This window comes from Hydractinia symbiolongicarpus, chromosome 12 (genome assembly GCF_029227915.1).
Source record: "Hydractinia symbiolongicarpus strain clone_291-10 chromosome 12, HSymV2.1, whole genome shotgun sequence".
Taxonomy (NCBI): Eukaryota; Metazoa; Cnidaria; class Hydrozoa; order Anthoathecata; family Hydractiniidae; genus Hydractinia; species Hydractinia symbiolongicarpus.
In genome coordinates, this window is record NC_079886.1 from 11,232,953 (window position 1) to 11,257,411 (window position 24,459).

Below are 24,459 nucleotides of genomic sequence, written 5' to 3' on the forward strand. Positions count from 1 at the left end.
GTCAAAAAGAAGTAGAGCCGATAACAAGTCCTGTAAAATAAAATACAGTGCCCACAAAGAGCTTGAAAAAGGAACTGCTCCAAAAGATGTTGCAAAAGCTTTCAATATTCCTTCAAGCACATTGTCGACGTGGAAAAAAAATAAGGAAAAAATCTTCTTTAAACAGTTTAACAAAGGGTTAATCTCTAAGAGATCAAAACCTGAAAATTTTGAAGATGTCAACAAGGCTTTTCATAAGTGGCTACTTGTGATGAGAAGCGAAAGTATTCCGATAAGTGGAGTGATTCTGAAGAAGAAAGCTCTTGAGTTCGCAGAAGAACTGGGTGTTGAGTCGTTTCAAGCTTCACAAGGGTGAAGAGATATGAAAATGTTCGTTCTGGTGAAATCGCGCACGCATATCATACAGCAAATGATTAAAATGCTCTAGAAATGATGTCACGCTTCGTTGCATAATATAGGGACTTTCCCCTACTCGCTGACCGCACCAGAAAAATGCTGGTTGGAGTCTAAATATATAATAAAGAAATAAATATAACCGTGAAACAATTACGCGATGAGGCAAAGGCCCGAGGACTCAGTGGATATTACAAGCTACGCAAAGCCGATCTTATTGCACTACTGGAGGCACCACGACAACCTGCTCCTGCAACAGAATCAAGGCCACAAGCATTCACACCCGAAGCCATGAATGTCTTTGAGCGTCAAGAGATGGCAAAAGCCCGTCCAATTAAAGCAGAATTGAACCTCGACTCCCCAGACCCGAAGCCATGAATATCTTCGAGCGCCAAGAGATGTCAAAGACCCGCCCAGTAGTCAAGAGTAAGCTGCGAGAATGGTCTGACTGGCTTGTGAACTATGTACCAGAGGGTATTAGAAAGCTTGTTCGGGATATATATGCATCAGCAAAAAATCGCATCCTTGCTCTTTATGATGGAGCTAAGAAGACCCTGATGGGTGAAATTGAAGAGGAGGCAGGGGAGGATCATGCTGAAGATAAGCAGCAACCGAAGCAAGACTTTACACCCCAAGAACATAAACATGCTCACCATAGAACCTTCCGAAGTTTCCGCATCCCCGGCATAGAAGGTACGGATGTTGATGGATACTTGGGGATGGTGCGATCACATGTGAAAACCCTGTTTGAGAACCAGGTTAAATACATGGGGTCTGCAAAGACGCAATTATCCATCTGGATCCTATGGAAGAAACCAGTGGAGGGTACCAGCGAGTTTATCGAGGTGGATAAAGTCTTTCACAGCAACATGACACCAATCTTCCAGGGTAGCGATGTGGAGGAGGCGTTGGATACGATGTTTACCCAAGTCAAAACGCATGTGGAGAACACAGCACTTCCTAAAAGCGGTTTTAGCATCGGTCGAATCATACATCTCGATGTAGACTTCCACAAGCTCAAGCTGACGAGAGGTTCCATATATTGAAGCACCAAAGTGGATATACACTAAGAAGGCTACCATTAATCCACAGAATAACGACGAAGAGTGTTTTAAGTGGAGTATTATAGCAGCGCTACATCATGAGGAAATAAAATATAATCCAGAACGTATGAGCAAGTTGAAACCCTATATGAAACAGTATAACTGGCAAGGCATTGAGTTTCCCACAAGCATCAAGGACATCTCCAAGTTTGAAAGAAACAACCCAGACATCGCAGTGAATGTCTTATACGTTACGGGGAAGACGTTCAATATCCTACGTCGATCGACATAAAACGGACAAGAGAATACTCCTCACGGACGATAAAAAGAGTCATTATATAACCATCAAAAATCTCTCACGACTCCTGGGCAGCGAAATATCAAAGAATCATGCAAAGATGCACTTTTGTATGAACTGCCTGCAAGCCTTTCCAACAATCGAGTAGCGTGATAAGCACTATACATACTGCAAAGACAACGAAGCGGTCAAGATCACGATGCCAAGCGAAAAGGAAAAGTGGCTATTTTATACTGATGGTCAGCAGCAATTCAAAGAATCCTTCGCCATCTATGCAGATTTTGAGAGCCTGTTGATTCCAATAAAAGAGAATGCGAAGGAGACCAAGACGAAGAAGCTGAACAGGCACGTACCATGTGGCTGGTGTACATATAGTACCTTCGCATATAGGATGTACCGGATCCCTTGTATAGATATGCTTACGTGGAGTTTTGATACTCCTGTATACCTTCCTCATAAAGGCTCGACGGGTCGTCTCGAGTTCATGCTGACGGATGAGAATCACCACAATAAGAATGTCTTGTTCACGGAAATAACCATGCTTATGGAATAAATAACGGATATTACAAAGCTTTACCCGCCTTTACCTTCTGCACCTCTAGAGGGTACGGAGGACGGTTCACAAGTATACAGACTCAAGAAAATAGAAGAGGTTGAACAGTACCTACGTAACGAGATTAAAGAGCGGGACAAGCTCGCCAAAAAGTTCAAAATGCATGATACGTGGGTTAGATACATGGATCACGGGTTACTAGCGGTAAGTGTGATAACTTCAGGCGTTGGCATTGGCAGTATGATATCTGGGATCGGCGTACCATTACCCGTGGCTATGGGTGGAATTACGATTGCTGTAGGGTTGGGACAAGCGGGTCTGCGGAATGCGGGGAAGAGACTGGTCTCTAAGAGTAAAAAGCATGAGAGCATCAGACTATTAGCAGAGACCAAGTTGAACTCTATCGTTGACCTTCTCAGCAGAGCTGTGGAGAATGGTGTGATTAGCGACCACGAGTTCAGCTTAATCATGCAAGAAAAACAGAAGTATATGATGTTGAAGGAGCAACGAACACGTAAAATCGTAGAGTCCCTTAATAAACGGGAGCGACCTTACGAATCACCTCGATAAGGGTGGCCTTATTTATGGTTGAAATGTTACGGATACCTAACGCCTTGGCTTGCTTTTTTAATTCGGTTATAAACATGTTTGTTTTGGTATGCTGGATCAACAACATATCAAAACCTCTCACATTTAGTCTACCACGACGAAGGATTCGTCATCAGAATCACTAAGATAGCGGGTGCCATAAAACTCGACAACCTTATACTTGCACTCTTCCAAGTAGGTTTGCATGTAGTAATTTGAACCTTGCCTGTAGATACCAGATAGCTTAAATATGGCGCTGCACTCGCAGCTTTGTTTTATTGGTACTTTTTTGGAATGGAAGTCGGTTCTGACTTTACCCTCCCACTCCTTCACTTTGGTGGTGAAGCATTTACCTTTTTTCACAGGTGGGGTGGTGAAGCAATGACCCTCCAAGGATTCTACCTTGGTCAGGATACTCTCTACTTCTCTAACCACTCGGGATGGTTATAGATATCGAATGACATGGTAAGAGAGCAGCCCTCATTATAACGCGAGGCACCATTGGAATAGAGCTTTTTAGGTGTTTTGACCAATAGAGGTGATAGCTTGTTGTCACTATTTTTATAGCCAATAACGAAACGTTAATCTTTACCCTTGTTTGCTGGAATAGCATCGCTTAGCACGATATTTTCAATATTTACATCTTCAATATTTAGTGAAATCGCTTTGGCATAAAAGTCTCTTGAATTAACATTCTCGTTACCGAATTTGAGCATCCTTTTATTTTGTGGAAACTGGAGTTCAACTAGGGTTTGTTACAGGTACAGCTACCACCATTATATGTAATATACTCATAATAGCAGTACCAGCAAAGCAGTTTACCTTTTATGATGAATCTCCGTCCACAGAAGCATCTGTCATAGGTGTCGAGTACCCGTTCACACTCATCGCATTGTTCCTTCATCGTTTATTTACTCCACAAGAGCTCAAGGTCTGCCTTTTCATCCTCCGAAAAACACCAGTCTATGACCCTATCGGGATGCCACGCTATTGGAGCCAGCTCCTCCTTGATCTTGGATTTTTCTTTCTTTCTCGCGTAATAGGCATCGAGTAATTGGGGATAAATGTTATCCCTCCGCATGTCCGGGGTCATGAACCACTCTGGAACATACCTGAGCAGCCGGTCCCTCCCTTGAATTGCTCTAATACACATTTCCTTTGTCTTTAAATAATCCGGTACATCCCCAAGTGCTCTGGGATGTTCTTGAACAGCCTTGTTACACATTTCCTGGATCTTGAATTGGTCCGGTATATACCTTATCACCAAAGGATTCTCTTCAACCAATTTTTTCCATCTTTCTTGCCTCCAACTCATCTATATTATCCCGATCTCGGCAAGGGATCCTTGAGTATAGGAATTCCCCTACTCAATCTCTATTTTTGTTGATGTCAGCATTATTCCTGTTAGTCGCTATTGCACATGCGTTGGATTTTATCGGTATTTCCTGGAGTTTATTGGATTCCGGGATTTCTGGGAAAATCCTTATATTATGCAATGAAACGTGACATCATTTCTGGAGAGGTTGCTCATTTGCTGTATGATGTGCGTGCGCGATTGCACCGGAACGAACATTTTTATATCTCTGGTGGCTAGCTAAATGGAAAACCAGGTTGGTTAAACATACTCTTTTATTTAAATTTATATAAATCTTATGAATATTACAAAAGCTTTGGTAGTTGTCTTTGCAAAATATCAAAAGACTTTTTTCTGAGATGAAAGATAACTTGCATGGAACTTTCATCCCCAAACCATCACCAGCATTTAATGACTTTCCAGTAATTGTTATTTTGCAAACATTGAAGCTGTCATTCTTGAGAAAATAAAAAATGACTTTTGCAAAACGGCCGGACTTCCCGAGGGTGGTAGATGACCTATGATTTCTCCATCATTTTTCTTGACTGCAACTGCATATTTATCCATTTTATTTGTCGGTTCCATAAAACCATAAAATTCGTCTCCGGTAGAGGGTGTCCAGTTACTTTTATAAACATGATAACCCATTACAAAAGCGTTGATTTCGTAAGTAAGAAGCCTAATGATGGGAAGTTCCTTGCAGCAAATAATGTCTTTTAATTTTTTGACTTGTTTGACTTCCATGGCATCCATACTTTTTTTAAAATTTTGTTCCGAAAACCAAGTAAACAAATTTAGAAAAGTCGAATCTTTTATATTCGAATCAAGCAAACATTAATGCTCTAGTCACACTTGACACAACAACGGAGATACACATTTTTCTTATCTTATATTTTCTTGTATGGCGTATCCTTCAAAACCATCGCCGGCGAATCAAGATCTGTCACTGTGGAGATAACAGCACCATTGTCAGAGACAACCTTACCAACCATTTTGTCCCGCTATCCTTTGGAAAACATTTTCAATGCCGAAGAATTCGGGCTCTTCTTCCAATGCCTTCCAAATAAATCTCTGCACATGAAAGGTGAAAAGTGCTCTGGAGGAAAGCATAGTAAAGTCTGACTTACTGGGTTAGCTGCTGGCAATGCCTTAGGAGAGCGCTTACCAATGTTTGTAATCGGAAAGTCTGCCAAACCTCGTTGCTCTAAAGGTGTCAAAACACTACCCTGTCGATACCGCTCAACCTATGGACCAAGGAATCATTCGTCCACTGAAAGCGAAGTATCGATCGTTAGCAGTCCGCAAGTTCATAAAAGCATTGGAGAGGATGAAGAAGATGACGATGACATGGATGAGCATGATCTTTCAAGACCGACGGCCGAACAAGTGCGTTCAGCAATCACCGTCCTTGAGGACCTAAGCGTTTTCTCGAAATTTGGGGAAGAAATGTTGGCTTCCCTAAAGGACTTAAATAAAAACATCAAACGAGATTATGATGATACTTGTAAACAATCAATTATAACTGATTTTTTTCAAAAAATTTGAGCTAAAAGCAACTAAAACGCTCTGTTTTTGTATTTCACCAACCCAAAACCTCAATAAGTAACACTACGTACTTAATATACTGTTTTTGTTCATCTGGTAGGCAAATAAGAGAAAAAATTTGAAAAAACTTGAAAACCTCTACTACTCGAACGTCTCCTTAACTCGAACGGTTTCCTTTTCCCCCTGGCCGTTCGAGTTATGGAGACTCTACTGTATATATCTAGAGACAGCACAGAGCCTGGACGCTGCTAAGTTTGTGTCCAGGCTAAAACCTCGAAAAATTTCCATATTTTCGAAAGCCAATGAAGATGCTTTATTTTAATCAATGTCAATTAAATGACCAATCTGAACAGAGATTGTGTACTCTTCGTAACGATGGCCCCTATATGGCTCACTTCTCTTCTAAATCAAAAACACTTCTCTTTTATATAACGAGACACTTCTCTTTTTTGACACTTCTCTTCTGCACTTAACACTTCTCTGCATGTGGCTCTTTACAACTTGAATTCTAAAATCTGGTCCGCAATTTTACATCATTGGTCCGTAGTTTTAACCTTTTGTGAGGTTTATTACACGGGACCAGTCCCCTCGCCATGTGTCATATTTTTCAACCGTCGTCAAGCAAGCATGAGCATGAAGTCTGTGGTACGTGAAATTGTTAATGAGGAGCTTGAAAATCTAATGTCCTGCTCGTCCCTGACAGCAACCACAATAACACCATCAGCCACAAGGTCTTCGCTGTCTTGTGTAGCTAACACAAGTCATGCTAGCAGTAGTGGTAGAACAAGTAACGTATCAAGTAGGTTGACCACCCTACTAACCACCATCAATAAGAAAAAGAGTGGAAAATATTTAAATCATATGGAGTTGCTGTAAATAGAACAACTGTGATGGAAATTCTGAGAGAATTAGACCCTGAAGGTGTTTCTTCAATAAAAAAGAAAAGATTAAGAAAAAGAAAATATTGCGTTCCTGGGCCAGATTTTTTGTGGCATCTTTGACGGGCACGACAAACTTAAGCCGTTTGGTTTTAGTATCCATGGTTGTATAGACAGTTTCTCCCGTCGGCTTATTTGGTTAGAAGTTAGTAGAACGAACAAAAAGCCTGAAGTTATTACAAACTTTTTTATAAAATCTATTAAGCAGTTAAATCGTCCTCCAGCAAGAATAAGGTCTGATGATGGTACTGAAAACTGTAATTTGGAAGCTATTCAGATTGCATTAAGATCTCAGCATAATGACGAATATGCTGGCACTGGCAGTTTTATTGTTGGTACATAAACAGCTAATCAAAGAATCGAATCTTTTTGGTCACAACTTTCAAAAGACAGACCAAGTTGGTGGAGGTTATTTTTTAGAGAACTTGCAGACTTAGGATTTTTGCTGGTGATGCACTCATTGCTGAATGTGTACGCCACTGCTTTATGGATTTGATCAAAAAGGACCTTAATGAATTTGCGATTCATTGGAATCAACATCTGTTAGCACCAAGCAAAGGTGCTACTGCTCCCCTTTGTTCCAGAATTATATGGTTGCGAGTCTTTTAAAAAAACTTTAGATCTTAATGAGCTAGAAGAGTTTAGCGAACTATCTGTACCAGATCACGATAATGAGCCTGAATTTATTGAATTTGCGGAAACAGTTCTTCCAATGGAGGGTTTCTCCAAACTTAAGTCAGAGACAGCTCATGAAGCTATTGATTATTATATCGCCTTGATTTGTGCAGTAGAAAGATATATGTAATACAACAACTGTAACAATGTAAAATGCTTGGATTTTAGAAATATATATATCTTGTTTTTTGAAAACCACGAGTTCTTTTCCCAACAAACATCACAATGTTTATTGCTGCAAAAAAAATATCTTGTTTTTTGAAAACCACGAGTTCTGTTCCTAACAGACATCACAATCAATGTTTATTCCCGCACACTAGATAAAAAAAGCTATCTCGTATTACGCTTCTGGAACCGTATAAGAATATAGCTTAAAATTTCGCAAAGTTTTTCCCGCGAAAAATCTAATTTTGTAGAAACGTTCATATGCCCCCGTAAGAATTTATGCAAACTTTACTGGGTCCAAAATTTCCTATGCGCAGGGCCTGGGTGTGCCATTTATTCATAAACAATATTTGAATAAATTCATATATTAAGGACCAGATTCGGTCTGGGAAATTTTCGAGCTTATGGAAGAGAAGTGTTTCGCACTTGGAAGAGAAGTGTTTCGAACGGAAGAGAACTTTAGGTATCAAAGTAAAGAAGTTTTTTATACAGAAGAGAAGTGTTTTTATACAGAAGAGAAGTGTTGTTATACAGAAGAGAAGTGTTTTGACTAAGAAGAGAAGTGTTTTTATTGAGAAGAGAAGTGAGCCATAGGAGCCATCGTACTTCGTGTGGCCAGAACATTTTGTGTATGGCCATGACTAAAAGTGCTTACATTTTGTTGGTCGCCCCCTTGCCACTTGCTGGTCTCTGATGGTTTGGTCGTAGTTGGTCGTAGTAGTTTTATTGATGTAGCTGGGGAGCTAAGCACATTTTTTAAAATCGTGTATTTTATCAGGTAAGAATTATTTTTTATTAAGTGAGAAAGGTGTGCTGAAATCTAAGATTTCTTAGAAAAGACTTCATTTTTAAAAATCTCACGAAAAGGACCATCGATTTATCAAATCCGCAAGTTTATTTTGTGTTTACCTTTTTTGTTACACATTATTGAATTCAATTCGTCAATTTAAAAGTAGAAGTATTTTCAGAAAAATGCAACTAATCAGACTCTCCGAAAAGAAATTCAAATTTTCATATCAAAAAAGGATAACAAACAATTAAATTTTTTGAATTCAATAAATCGATTTCGACAAAATAAATCCTGTATTGTCCACAGGTGTCAAAATCATGGATCTCCTGCTTAATATGTTACTTGTTTAACAATAATATTTATATATATTTATATATATAATATGCCTCGTGCATCACATGGCATCGATTTGTATCTTTTTAATAAATTCCCTTTTCAAATCAAAGAGGCAAAGAGAGGTTAAAGATGCAATAATTAAACAACCTAATGAAATTTCAGTTCATGGCAAAATTGTTTTCTTGTTTCTCATTTTTAAAACGTACTTTCTTTTTCAGATCAGCTGTTATCAAACCATGCACCATCAAAATTTAAATAAATCTTCAACAGGAGAGTAAATTCTGAAGGCCTAAATACTGAAATATTTAAACGCTAATATGTATTATTGCTGAATTAATTAACAATGAACTACTTCCTTCATTTAAATGGAGCTCGTTCAAAAGTTATTATATTCGAATTGTCAAGTTTATACATAACAAGATTTGTATTCTAAAATTTTCAGAATTTCCTGATCAGTTTTAAAAATATCCAGTTAAAGTTTTAACTGTTATTATAGAATACTTTATATAGCTATGTAAAAATTTTATTTTATTTTTTATTAATTAGATTGTATTTTAACATTGCAGGTTAGTTACAATAATTATTGAGAATTGGGATACTCGGTGATTTGTTTACCCCATAATTCTCTGTTATCAAGGTCCGCTTCAAATTTCAATATCTTTCAGGCTATTGACGGAAATCTTGTTTTACCTTTTACCACGCCGACAGAACTTCGGGGCAACGAATGAATTATTACTCAACTTTATAGCGCGTTATAACTAATCGCTCTGATTACCGCAAAATTAAAGAATTGCTGCTTCTTATAGCAAATGTCTTCAGAGGTCATTGGACTGAAGCAGTGAATTGCAAAACAGGCCTAGCAAAGAAATTTTGAAAGTTGAGACGCTAATTTATTCATTATTATGCTTGGGGCCGACAGGCTAAGAAAATATTTTAGCTTTTGGCCCCCTAAGATTGGCTAAAACGTAATTCAAATTTCACGAAATGCAGGAAATTATACATAAGAATATAGAAACATATTTTCAAAATAAGCAATAGTAACATCGAAGCAAAATAAAGATAATGCAGAGAAAGGCTATAGCATATGACAACCACAAGTCCTCCTTTGTAAATTTTCCGAACAAATGCGTTGGCAATTTTGATCAGGTCTAGTTTGTCAGTCCTATCTTTGTGGAAATTAAGAATCGAGATGGAGTTGAAACGAGCTGGAAGCATTGTATATATTAATCAATCAATAATAATCAATTAACAAATTTAGAGCCATTTAAGGCATTTAGAGGGCTCTTAAAGCAGCATTGGCTTCCAGGGTTTCCGCCCTGGCAACGTTGGGAGGCTCACAACTTCCTCCAAACTTAAATTTCTCTGACTTGAGCTCTAACAGGCGCAATACAACGCCCTGCTGGGGCGTTGAAAGCTCAATTATTAAGAACTTTTTTACTTAAGCCTACTTGTAAAAAATCTATGGATCCGACCGTGTAACTTAGAGAGCCAAATATATTTTTCGAGAAATCACGATGTTTCTTAGTCTATTCTTCCTCTGTCTGCTTATTTTTATTATTTTTTCGTTTTGCCTGATTTACCTGATAAATAAAAGAACCAGTATCAAGCCTCACATTTTTGCAGACCGCAAAAAGAGGAAGTCCTATTATGTCGTTTCGCAGTGTTAGTCTTTCCGCCAAGGTTAGTAGAAGCGTGACAAATATACCCTTCTTTCAAAGCAGCGAGTGCTCGAATTAAAAGATCTTCCACAAATATAGATCTCGGTTGACAGGATTGATGAGTATATTGAATTTTGAGATTACTTATTAATTATTAATACAAACTTTTGCATCCTAATTTTTGCGCCTTTGCTCAGAAAAGTTTGTTAGTTTGCTAAGTTTGGTACAAAAATTACCCTCAAAGCATCTTGCGCAAAAATTAATACGCTTAAAATATTTTTTTTGTTCAAATTAGGAAAGGCGTTTTCGTATCTATATTTTGTCTAGAATCCTAGATGTTTCTAATTTTTCCATATTTTTGCAGGGAATTAAAACTCAAAGTAACACGTACAATACGTCTATATTATAGCCACCCAACCTCGACCCCGGGACAAGTTGTCTTTTTTTACACACGGACGTCAGACTTATCAATAAGCGCAGCATCGATGAGAGACAAAAAGCCCCGGGAACGAGGTTAATTAGTCACCCACAAATTATTACGCATGGAATTAATTTCTCCAACTGCTGGAAAATTAATTCGCTCGAAAGTTAGTACGAATAAAGTAGGACTTTATCTTTATTAAAAAGTTATAATGATGTGCCACTTTCAATGTTAATATTGATTTATTATTATTATTTTTATTACTATTATTATTGAAATTGTCTACCCATCAGGATGGCGTATTTAGTTCCTGTTGGTAATGCTATCAACAAGGGTCCTGCGCAAAGGGAGTCCTAGTGTATTTAAAGCTCTCATTTGAGCTACGAAAGTCGTGCAAGCACATCACTCGCTCAACTAGACTACCGTCTGAGATATCAATCCCCTATTCTCATGATGAACGATAAGCAGAAAGGATAGATTCACACTTTTATATTCTCTGGCTTGACTCAGCCGGTGTTTGAACTGAAGACCTCCCGCACTGGGAGCGAACGCTCTACCACAAAGTTACCATTCAGTTTCGTAGTCTGTTTTCCTTAAGGTCCTTCTCTCAACCTTGTCCCCAGGGCTCTTTACTCTTTCTAAAAATCTCGAACGCGAGAAAAAATATCTCTTCTCACTGAGATTGTCAAAAACAACCTCATCCCCAGGGCATCTTGTATGTTTTCTTGCATCATTTTTACATTTCTACAACCTCGACCTCCGGGCTCCTTTTCTTCTCGCTGTTCCTCATTTTTATATCAAATAGAGAAAAAATCCCTGGGATCGAGGTTGATCATTTCTAGTCTCCCTGGTGATGTTTGATCCGCTTTCATCCTTCATTTTCCATTTTATATAAACGTGTTTATTATATGGAGCAAAATGCGGCCAAGGCTGTATTTTAAATGTAAAATACGAAACCATTTTCCAGGACATTTTCCTTGCCATAATAACAGCTCGGGAACACGGCAGGGATGGGGATGATAAATTGTCTTTCAACACTGGCCTTCCCGTCCCATTTTACACACGTGCGCACAAAATATTTCCAGGATCAAAAGAGAGTTCTTCTTTATCTTAAAAACCATGAAGTAGCACTGTGATGACATTTTTGTCGCTTAAATAACATTTGGTTCCCAATTGTAATCATCAATTAAAATTATTTTTTTCAACAACATAGAGGAACTCAAAAAAGCAAGCTGTTTTTTGGATATTGTGCACCCAGTTTTACTCTACATTTGACCAGAAAGCAACCTGAGTCTGGCGGGACAGCTCCATAATAGCTTATTATGGATATGCAGAAGAGACGACATTGACCGGAAGTTTTAACTTTATAGTGAAATCTGTGTGCGGGAAAAGGATCTCTTTTACCAATGTCTTTGTTCATGCACCGACCATATGGATTGACGTAAATCATATAGCAAGCATCTATTATGTTTACACAAAATATCGAGTTTTTTACACACTCACTGACTGTACTTTTTAGTTAGATGAAAAAAAACTACATTTTATTCATAAAAAAATGCATCCTCTTCGATCCTGCGAATCTCCTCCCAAGGGCATCTTGTAACTTTCCGACATCGGGACGGCGGAGACCTGGGGATAATGTTGACAAGAACCTAAAATGATTATATAAAGATAAGACATATTTTTTTGGGAGTTTACAAACCACAAAAAATCAAGAAGATTCCGCTTAATTAACCTCTAAGAAGGATCGTTTTTCCGCTTTTATAAAAGCATGCAGTGTAAGCAGTTTATTATTGGACAATGCAGTCAGTCAAGTGATAAATAATTCACAAATATTTGCATACCAACCCTGTCCCCAGGTTTGTTACTAGAATAAGGCATCTTGTAACAACAAAAACCTTTTAAATCTTGTCCCCAGAGCCTCTTTTTTGCTTTCTCATATGCCATGGAGACGAGATCTTTTTTTCATACACACGCAAAATCTAGACAAATTAAAGTTAGTTTAAAGTGTTAGATACAAGAATAACAATCTGGTCCACAGAGCTTCTTTTTCGCCTTCTATAAGCAAGCGAAAGAAAAGGCCTAGGGAGGGTGGGGGGCAAGATTGTCAAAAATAATATACAAAAACCTTTTATTTGTCGCAAGGCTGAGGTTATAAAAACTATGGTGTGGAGTTTTCAACCAAACCAGACACTTTCTTTTAAACCAAGCCCTTTGTCTACCGGTTTTAGCTATTGTCAAATATAAAAAAACTTGGCCCGGTAAACACTGAATCAGGCCTTGTTTTATACAAAGTGTAGACTTTAACTATGATGGAAAAATTGATGAAGCTGTGTGGCTTTAATACCAAGTTAAAACCATAGGCTGTATCAAATACATTAAAAAACAGACACTTCATTTTGCCTTTTACATATTGGAAGTGCTTAAAGATTTTTATTTGGCAATACCTTTTTATGATATTTTTACCCCCGTGAACAAAATTAACAACAATTAATTAGCTCATTTGCATATTTAAAAGTTTCGAGACCCTACGCAGGAGAGTGGTAGTAATTTTTATTTTTTCGTAATTTATATTACTGTTATAATTATTTTGCTTTGCATAATTATTTCCAGTATAGTAAAAACAATAAGTACTTTTTATAATGTATACTAATTATTAATTTTTATGTTAAATCTCTAGAGAGCTTCACGGTAACCCGCGTTACATTGTTTATGCTTAAAATTTTTGATTGTTCTTTCAGCTTTGAACAACGCGATTGGTTTAAAAAACAATGCCATTCAGAAGTAGGATACGAATAATGTAACACGATTCGTAACAGCTTTCTGAAAGTAAATTGGGCGGTAGAAAGTTTGTGAAAAAGGAGTGAAAAGTTGTGTTACCGAAAAGTTGTGTTATTGAAAAGTTGTGTTACTAAATTAAATCAACGAAATCATGGCGCAATTTCAGCATGGATTATGTGGTTGTTTTGATGATATAGGTTTGTGTCTTATAACATATTTTGTCCCATGTTATACAGCGGGCAAAAATGCAGAGGCTATGGGAGAGAATTGTTTGTTATACGGTATCGCTGGAATTACATGTGTACTTCCCTTTACAAATGGTATGATAAGACAAAAAGTCCGTGAAAAATATGGAATTGAAGTAAGTGACTTTTTGACTCGTTAATTTTTATAGTATATAGTTTGTATAAATTTGACTTCGCTAATCTCGTGTGTTTTTTAGTTTCTTAGCTAGCTATGTTAATTCTCATTTCTTTTTCTCGGTTTAGGGATCATTTATTAACGACATAATCTGCCATTGGTGCTGTTCCTTATGTGCCCTTGTCCAAGATGCACAGGTAAGTTTAGAATTTAGAATAGAAGGCATAGAAAGTTGGAATTTAAATAATAATAAACAACAGTAAATGTAATATTTATCATAACCTTTTAAATAGCTTCTTTTTTTCATTATAAAAAAAAATATGTATTTCTTAAAATACAATGTAATATAGTTGAGTTAAAATAAGTTGTAATTTCGAAATCAAGAGAAAGCCACAGAAATATGTTCAAAACAAAGATGGTGGATGTTTCCTAAACTAATTCTTGTGTAATTAATTATTCATTGTCTCTGATTGGTGTTCTATGTGCCCAAAAGAGATGTGACAGTCTTTAATTTAGTATGTATAAAAATCTTGTTTTGCTAAATATTAGTGACATATATGGTGTAAACGTTAAAAACAAAAATTGAAAATTTCTTCACAAGATCTTACTTTTCACGTGGAATTTAATTCTGCAAATAAATTCCAAAGTTAAAGTTAAAGGAAGTAGAAAAGCAGATAAAAACAATATCAACTCTCAAGCCACTTCTCTTTAACAGATTTTTTTAAGGTCTGACCACTAGTTGACATGCCCAACATTAGGGTATTTTTGTCTATATTTTGGATGTATTATATTTGTAAATTTTTATTTTATCCTTGCTATCTTTATTTTCAACAATACACCTTTACGATAATTCGGGAAAACAAACACTCCATCGCAGCTTATTTTGTGATCAGAGGAGGTAAACATCACACTTTCATAAGAGTTTATTAAGGAGAAAACACGTTTTTTTTGTGATAACTTTTCTTGCCGCGTTTTGTTTTTAATAAAAAGTACACATAAGTTGTATCTTATTATTATTAACGTTTCCTGAAAATTTGAAAGAAATTGATACAACAGAAGTTAAAAAACTCTAACAAACTCTAACTTGTCTCTAACAAACTCTCATAAAACCCGATTTTTACCTCCTTTTCTCCGATATTGTAAAACGATGGAGAGCCACAGGAACGCATGTACAATTGAATTATCGTAAAGGTGTATTCAGTCTTTTATATTAGTTTTGCGTACACAAGAATACTGAACTTTGATTAATTCTCATTAACGTAACATGGTTCATGCCAAGAACATTGGCATGTTTTTAGCTTTTGATCAATGAAAGGCTGTAATCCCTGTATGGTTTTTTGGAGTAAACAGCCATACTAAAACTCCTCTTTTACTACCCTCTAAACCAACAAGAAGGAATATTCCATTCTGTGATAACTGCTAAAGCCAGTAAAGATTTGATTTTTCTTTAAGTTAGCAACTTAGGTATTTTTCTTTCTTTCAGGAAATCAAAGCTCATGGAGGCGGAGCACCAGGTGGTATGGCAATGGCAAGAGAATAATATTCAGACAAAAATATAACATTGGAATTTTTTGCCCTGTAAAAACCTGTAATAAGATTGTAGTTTCTTCGTTTATAAAGGGTTTGCAAGGCCTTACTCACATGCCTAATTCAATTTATGAAACTAACTCCTTCGTTATTTCTATCTAAATAACAAAGAAGCTTTTGTGGCATACTTGATCGAAATTAATTTTTTTAATTTTCACCTTGTAACCTTTTGTAAAAATATATTTACGTCATGTTTTGAGGATTACATTAGAAGTTGTACTTATCTCAGGACTGTATGTGTTCCTATAATACACAGGTTTACAAGAAAAATACGTGCATGATTTTAAAAGTTGTTACTTTTTAAATTTTGCTTTAATACTTATCTGCACTTCATGGCCACCTTATGATAAACACAATTTAAGCAAAAAATAAGCAGAAGTCTTACAGTGTCATCTGCATTGATTTGGCATTTTTTGTTTGTCTTCAAATCTTGTTTTCTGTGGCTAAGGAAAATTAGACAAAACAATTGTTAAGAATATTTATATTGAAAATGAAATTCCTGATTAAATTTGCAAAATGATTGTATAAAGGGTGCCGTTTGTCTCATAAATTTTTAATGTCACAACAATACAACGTCATTCTCAATCCTGGCGAACAGACAAAAGGGTTGCTACACTTAAACTAAATGTAAAAAAAATGCTGTGTCGCTGTCTCTGTTGTGGTTAAGAAAGGCATGTTTCATTTTAAAAATGATATCCATTTTACTTTTTCCTAAATCTGATGGCCGCGCTCAATGTTATTATTTTTGTACACCGAACACGTCCTAGTTTCGGTTGAACGATAATTATAAAATTAAGAAATAAAAAAAATCCATAACGAAGGATTATAAAGTGTTCGCGACCATTCTCGACCCCAGAGCTCTTGGGTTAAAACCTCGAGTTTATCTTAATTAGCTCTGGGGTCGAAGATGATTCGCGACATATTGCTGAGTTATTCATGCTTCTGTATACCACCACCCCCTCTAAAAAATAATAATTTATGAGATATTTCTGTTCCTTAAGTGCCTCAGTTGTGAGCTGAAAGTTACGGTTAAATCCTTCGTATAGCCGAGGTTACTAAGAATAGCCTCGTTTTTTAAATAATTATTTTCTTCAAATCTAAATAAAATCCAACCAGAATATTATATTGCTCTAAAAACTTCACTTTTGTCATGATAGTTTAATATCCTATCTCACCCCCCATGTACCCAGGGTTTCCCTGAAGACGAGTGTGTGCCCCCACCTAAAAGGTAAAAAAGTTTATAGCGCAACCCACCCCTCTAAGACGGACGTTTATTATAAAACTCCCTCCCTTGGATTCCTACTTCAAGCAGAAAAAGCAAAATAAACTATAAACTGACATTTTTTTTTGTAATATCTTTAATTTTTGCTTCCCCCTTTTCTTTATGTACGTGGGAAAAAAAACTCTAGGGCATCTTTTATTTTCGTCCTGCTATCAGAAAAGGTACAAGATAACCTGGGGAAACGAAGTTAGTAAACTCTTATTATCAGCCACATTCTCGTTCCCAGGTTTTATTTCAAAAAGCTCTAGTGACGAGAATATACCAAGCCTATAATTCTTAATTTTTCAGCTTTTACTTAGCGATTGAGGTTAAATTTTTAGACAATGATTTTTCACGCTATTCCTTATTATAGTAAACAAGAAGCCCTGGGGGCTCTAAGAATTTCCGCTCACTACAAAAATATTTGATGAAAACCTGCTAATTCGTTGTGTTGTTGTGCCAAACATTCGAGGAGGTTTGGTGCATGAACCTCTGAAGATAGAGCACACAAGTGACATTATATCTTACAACAAACGCAAACAAAACGAAACGTGTCATAATAAACTCACATTATAAAAGAAATTGCTAACAAAAAATACAGCCTATCACTCATGGTTGAAAGTCTTGCGATTGAAACTTTTATGGTCTTAAACGGCATTTAGGTGACAAAAATCAAAATTTTGATGTCACCATTATGTTCAGCATACTTTTTTTGTTAACTTTGCCAATTTTTGTTGAAAATGAAGTAGTTTTAATTTTTGGACCAATTTTGGCCTAAAATGACATTTAGGTAACAAGAAATCAAAATTTTGAAGTTACCATCATGTTCAGCATACTTTATTTGTTTACTGTGCCAAATTTTGTTAAAAATAAAGTAGTTTTAATATTTGGACCAATTTTGGCCTAAAATGACATTTAGGTGACAAAAATCAAAATTATTATGTCACCATTATGTTCAGCATACCTTTTTTGCTAACTGTGTCAAATTTTGTCGCAAACAAATACCAATTTTGGCCTGAAACGTCATTTAGATGACTTCCTAGTAGTTAGGGAGATTGGGTACGAAGTTTACATCTGTGACAGAGGAACGTGAAATCCCAGGATCGATTTTTTCTCAAAAAATGCTCCGAAAAAAAAAACGACGGTTTTAAAGAATTTCCTACGCCTTCGGGCGCGGAAATTCAAATATAATTACAAATTCGTTCCCAGTTTTCCCTGAAGAATTAAAAAAAATTATCCAACACAAAAGCGTATACTATGCACAGCCTTCGCGTGTTAACAATTTTTACACATCAAAAGCTTCATTTACACCAGATAATTCATAATTAACTTTCAAGAATTTATTTTTGTCTTTCAAAAAGGGGAATTTCGCGCGTCGTTTGTTTTAAACCTCAATCAGTTTATTTTCATTTACACGTCTCCATATTCAAAATTTTAAAAACATGTTTAATATTAAACAGTGGCTAAGTATATGACTTTTAGTGTTCTTATAAACGTCGTTACTTTTGTTTTATATATATGCATTTATATATTTTATATATATGCATGTGTGTATTTATTTGTTATTTTAATGTTGCTATTAGAGGAAGATTACAAACATTTTATGTCGCCAAGGAAAGGCAGATTGTTATCAAGCTATAGGATTATATTACGGTGATTAAAACCTCAACAAGAACTTTTTAATCAAAAACATAAAAAAACAGCATTGTGTGTTCAAGACTACACGATTACAGACTGCTTATTCTTTCGGTTTTGTTAAAGTTATTGCTCGTGTAAATCGTACTTAATATTTAATGTTGTTATTATAATAAGAAATTATTTTTTTGTGTTTCTGTTCAAATAAATATAGAATTTTATTTCACAGAAAAACAAAAAAGTTTATCAAAAAAGTTGTAAATTTTAGAAGTTTAAAATTTCAGAAGAAGGTTTTAACATCTGCTTTACAATCCTTTACGCATATACGATATACAGACTTGAATAATATATATATAGATATAGATATATGAACATACACATAATATATACGCAAAGTAAACTATGAGCGAGTACCAACATGGGTTGTGTTCTTGTATGAACAATGTTAGTTTATGTCTGGTCACAACTTTTGTACCATGTTATACAGCCGGTAAAAACGCAGAAGCATTGGAGGAGAGTTGTTTATTGTTTGGTATAGCGAGCATAACCCCAATTCTACCAATAACAAATGGAATTATTAGAAAGAAAATTCGAGAGCGGTACGGAATTCACGTAAGTTGAATTTTCTTGAGTTATTTTTCTGAGTTTCTGTTACGTTTTCAGGGCTTTTTTATATTATTATTCCAAGGGGTCAGCTATATCTTTCTGTTTATATAGTTCCCAGTTTTTAAGTATTGCAGTAGCAAAATCTTCAGTTATTTTTTATCACAACAAGTAGAGTTTAATAGACTTACACAATAAGTCTAAAAACACCAGGAACAGCTATCGATGTGAATTTTGTCAGCCTTATGTTATTCCATCATGCTGTCACACATAGTGGGGTAATCCGAACTCCGCTTTCATCTTGTTTTTAAACAACCGAGAGTCATCACTGAATAAGCAAATAAAAATGTAAAAAGAGATTTCAAAGACAAATAAAAATCTTTCGCTTTGTTTACACAATTTTGCCACATGCTATTTTGTTAGTAACTTGCCCAAAACACGCCAATTCGTCCCTATTGTATTTAAACCTTCTTTGAAAGTATTTGCGGTCAGAGACTATTGTGACAAGGTTGCTTCGCTTTCAAAGACAGTAAAAAGCATCTCTTTCAGTGAAACTGGTGGCCATTAAAACCATAGTTTAGACAAAAACTATGCTTAAACACCCCAACTCCCTCTCTGGAGTTGAAGTGTCACAAATTATTTTTTTTCTTCTTAATATTTTGTCGCCCGTTGCTCCACCTTTTTAGAGATGAAATCAATATATTTTCGCAAAAGCGAACTTCAAAATAATCATTTTAAATTTCAATATTGTTTTGACATCTCAAATAATCACGTTTTATATTGCGCTCTTCCCTTGACAATTAAACTGTCTTTACCAACCAAGGTTTGACTGTCTGATTTGAAAGTTGAGAAAATGAAGTGGAAATATTTTTTACAAATTTTCTCCGCTAACTGGTATAGTTTTCATCCCTATGACTTTGACCAATTATAAAGGCCTAAGCGTTCCTGGCTTACCGGGCTCTTTGAAAGATATCGTGAGAAAATATGTTGTTCACGCAATGATTACGTTATCGTATAAAAGATGACAGGGAACAGATCTTTTTACGTATTGTTCCCTAACTTTATCTCGTTAGACAAGATTAGCTTTGTAATAGAACGGCACTGAACAGCATCAAATAAACTAAGGCCTTCTTTACACGTGACAGAAGTTACATTATAGTTATTTACAGCATTCTTGAAGTAAAATGCTGAAGTACTGCATGCATCGTGCAAACTTTCGATTAAACTTTCATAACGCATAAAAAACTCTAAAAATTTAACTTTTACGCTAGAGATACGCCCCTCTTTAAGAAATGCGATTTTGCAAGCAGAAACGATTTAAAAAAGAATGTGCGGCAATAACAAATAGCAAAATATCTAATCAGCTCTGTCAAACTCGTACCCATGGCTTGTTAGCTTTTTTGTGTTAACACGAAACCGTTAAAACCCAACAAGGTCTGGGGTTAATGTTGCCATGTTGTCATATGCTAAACGTTAGGAATAATCTGTCACTTATATATATAAATAAAAGCCTAATTACGCTGTTAATTAAATAATTGCAGTTTCGTATTCTTTCTGTAGTCTACCTTTTTATCAAGTGAGAAGTCACTGTCATCTTCGTCCTCAGGTTGTTTTGTTATCACAGTCATGAGTATTAGAAAAGAAAAATGTCCGGCAGACGAGGAAAGGTTTCTTTTGGGAAGGTTATGATTTCAAAACCAACTAATAAATCAGTACCAAACATAACAATTTTGTTGTAGCAGTCCAAAAAAGAGTGAGATACAGAAGTTATGTTGAGAATTAAAATGTTGTAGACAACCTAAATAATTGCCCAGCGTTACACTTTATGCCTCAGTCCCCATGAGTCTTACCAACAGGTAACCTCATCCCCAGTCTATCTGAAGTAGAAATACAATAAGCAATTTTCTTGATTATTGCATTATCTTATGTCCCTTACTCTGTTTATTTTAGGGTTCGTATTTTAGTGATGTGGTAACTAATTGGCTTTGCTCATGTTGTGCTTTAATTCAAGACGCACAGGTATAATTTAGCATGGATGTGGGTGTGTAAAACTTGATATACAACTAGATGAGACAGCAACCTAGTTTATAGCATCTTTTGTTTCTTAATTCGACACTGTTTTGTAGGAACTGTCAGAATCCTGTGCGTTGTTAAAACACAAATGCGCTAAAAACAAGATTGGTACAATCAGATTTCTCTTACGAGCTTTAATCCCCTCTATATTTGCTTGTGAATACTTATGTTTTGCGCCAGAATACGGTTATATATTTTGTCCCTTGCTTTACCTTGCTTGCAGGACCTCTCGCCGATGGCTATACAGTTTGAATTGCAGCGTTGATATAAACTACCTCGCGTGTATGTGAAGATATGAGCAATTTCTTTTACCCTTTCCTTCTTTTAGGAAATCAAAGAACATGGGGACGATTCACCAGAAGGAATGATTATAACACGTGATTAAGATGTGATCAGTGCGTGAAGAACACGTACTTAGGGCATAGTATACAAGAAATTTTTAGGTGTTTATATGTAGTTAGAATGGAGTAATATTTATGTAAATAAATAAAAATTGACTTGTGACTTTAATTTTTTTAAACCACAGGCGGCTAGCATATATTTACTTTCTTATAAAGTGAGGGAAAAGAAAAATTAAATTAAAATTGGTTAGCAGAGCGCAGCCCTTTTTATCACGATAGCTACATGTTTGTCAGTACCCAGCTCAACCAACCTCCTACTGTTATCAGGAGTTTAATTAACTGATTTCGATTAAAAAATAAACTTTATCTGTCCACGTTGGAGATTTATCAAAATAAAAATTAACCGAGAGTCTGACCAACAGTCTAAAAGCACTGATAACATTTATGGAAAGCATTTGACAGAGTTGATGATAAAGATCTGAGTGGAATAGAGAATTCCAAAAAGAACTCATTAACAGTCGTGAAGGTCGAATTACTATTACTGCTATTTTTACAATTTTCAAAAAAACACTCAAAAGAAGCCGAAGAAATGTAGATTACACATTGTCAAAATTTGATTGCGGAACAGTTTCAAAATAAAAGCTTTAATTGGCAACCTCCCTCTGTGTTCGTCGATCGTCACTTTTGGAAACCGTTGATTTCGAGTGAACTGCGTATGAGAGTCTTACACGGAACGGCTATCATAGGCTTACAAGAGCACTAAAAAGAGTTGGAGGTGACAGTCGGGCATGCCCAACCTCGACCCAAAGGTATCTTTTATATCTTTTTGACACGGGGAAGGCAACACAAACATCAGGGTTATGTTCGTATCGCCGTCCCGGATGTCAGAAAGATACAAGATGCCCTGGGGTCGAGTTTGGGGCATGCCCTTACTTTTTCGCTTGAAACGAATTTTAAAATGTTCCCTACATAACAACAACTGCAACAACAAATGCTATGGTTGGCGCCTTAAAACTTCATTTCAAATATAGCCTCCCCAATTCAAGAATCAATTAGCCGGCCCTGTTTAATGTAAAGGTTCGTGCTCATAAATCTTCGTCTTTGCTTTCCTCAGTATTTTAAACGCGTAAATCTAAGCATTTTCGTATTGTTTCAGCGCGTTTTCTAGTAAGCAGATTTGCAGTTTGGCGGCTGTAACAGCCAATGCACCAGTGAAGAGAGTATTGGGTAACCTTGTCCACAGGGCTCTTTTTCTCTTTCTTACATCTCGAACGGCGAGAATAACCCAAATAATAACAATAATAATAACAACATATTTTCTTTGTCATCAGAAAGGTACATCTCGTTTATAAATTATTTACAGTGTCTTTTTTCTTTATCTTATATATTCTTCATGAATATATACTATAAAGAATATATAATAAAGAATATATAAGATTGAAGCAAAGTCTAATGTTTGTCTGCAGTTGCTGGACAATCCATGATAATAACATAAGGATTCCGTGTTAGAAGTATAGTTTCAAATTTTATGTTTGAGGTTGAGTAAATTCTAATCAAATCCGAGATAAAGGAATTTGGTGCATTGTGTTGTAGTTGATCCATAGATAGTTTCTTTGTTGTTGCATTGCTCATTAATTTGATGAATGCAGCGATTTTGTTTCTGTACAATGTGTATTTAATATATGATATGTTCAGAACCTCGAAAAGTAAGCTTCTGTTAAACTTAATATCATGCTTGCGTGGCGTTTAAGTGATGACATAGGTAATATAGTCCATAGGTTAGTTTGCTATTACTTGAGAAACGATTTTTATGTTGGTAATCCTATCATACAATTATACTCCAAGCAGTCTTCTGTAACATCTTATTTCAAAAGCTTCGAGTCTTTGTGCATCTTCTTTGCGAAGTGTCCATGTTTCCGATGCATAGAGTAAGATGCTCAAGACACATGTTTGTAGCACTTAGTACTTGGTTTTTACCCTGATTTCATTACTGGACAAGACTTTCCCAAAGCTGGATGGAGCACCATAAGCAAGAGCTTTTCTGCATGTTTTTTTCCTTTTCACAACTACCAACTGAAAACAGGCTTCCTAAATATACAAAATGATCAACCGTTTCAATGCCCTCTCCATTTAGCTTGATGTTTCTATTAGTGGAGTTTGTTCCGAAAAATTACTTTCGTCTTGCTGGTATTTATCTCCAAGCCAATCAAAGGCATCTGCTGTTATCATGTTTACACTTTCTTATAGCTGTATCCAATTCTTTTATATTAGGTCTATATAATCTGCAACCGTTAAATTGTTAATGGTATGTCCATGTACTTTAAGTCCCAGCATTGACTCTTGAGTTCGTTCCATTGTTTTTCTAAGTCGATGTTAAAAATGCAAGGTGATATTGGGTCCGCTTGTCGAACTCCTTTCTCTTGTTTGAACCATTCACCTGCCTCAGATCCCACTCTTACTGCAGCCTTTGCACTTTAGTATGCGCTCTTTAAAACTTCTATAAGTCCATTATCTATTTCATAAGATTCTAATACACCTCATATCAAGTCATTTTGCACGCTATCGAAAGCTTTTTTATAGTCGATGAACATTTACAAACGTACTATCTCTGCTTTGCTGTGTACTTCTCTTTAATCAATCTTAATGTTAGGATTTGTTGAACTGTACTTCTGTCACTTCTGAAACCAGCTTGTTCCTCTGATAAGAAAGGTTCGATTCTGCTATTCAATATCTTCAAAACTATTAATAAAAACACTTTACACATGTGATTTAACAACGACAGTGTCCTATAATTGCTGCAGAGCCCAAGGTCTCCTTTCTTTGGAAGAATCACCATTACTGATTTCGTCCATTCTTTGGGTAGTTTTTTTGTCTGTTCAGAAGTTTGTACATCTGTTCTTCTAAGACAATTCTTCCTGCTTTGATTATTTCTGCAGGGATGCCGTCTGATCCAGTGCTTTTATGAGGTTGAAGTCTCTTGATGGCAGTTTCAACTTCCGATTTTAGAAACTGGTCGTCTACAGTGTTAAGATGAGGTGGTGCTATAGCAATAAGGTTTTCT

At 36.0% G+C, this 24,459-nt stretch overlaps 2 protein-coding genes across 2 annotated transcripts; both read left to right on the forward strand.

The window, feature by feature from the left end:
• Positions 1-13,569: 13,569 nt before the first annotated feature.
• On the forward strand, positions 13,570-15,774 carry LOC130621921 (uncharacterized). Its single transcript, XM_057437290.1, has 3 exons — positions 13,570-13,899; positions 14,027-14,095; positions 15,382-15,774. The coding sequence occupies exons 1-3, from the start codon at positions 13,690-13,692 to the stop codon at positions 15,436-15,438; spliced, it is 336 nt and encodes a 111-aa protein (XP_057293273.1). The 5' UTR covers positions 13,570-13,689; the 3' UTR covers positions 15,439-15,774.
• Positions 15,775-18,577: 2,803 nt separating this feature from the next.
• LOC130621922 (uncharacterized) lies at positions 18,578-21,561 on the forward strand. Its single transcript, XM_057437291.1, has 3 exons — positions 18,578-18,993; positions 20,935-21,003; positions 21,386-21,561. The coding sequence occupies exons 1-3, from the start codon at positions 18,784-18,786 to the stop codon at positions 21,440-21,442; spliced, it is 336 nt and encodes a 111-aa protein (XP_057293274.1). The 5' UTR covers positions 18,578-18,783; the 3' UTR covers positions 21,443-21,561.
• The last annotated feature ends 2,898 nt before the right edge of the window (positions 21,562-24,459 follow it).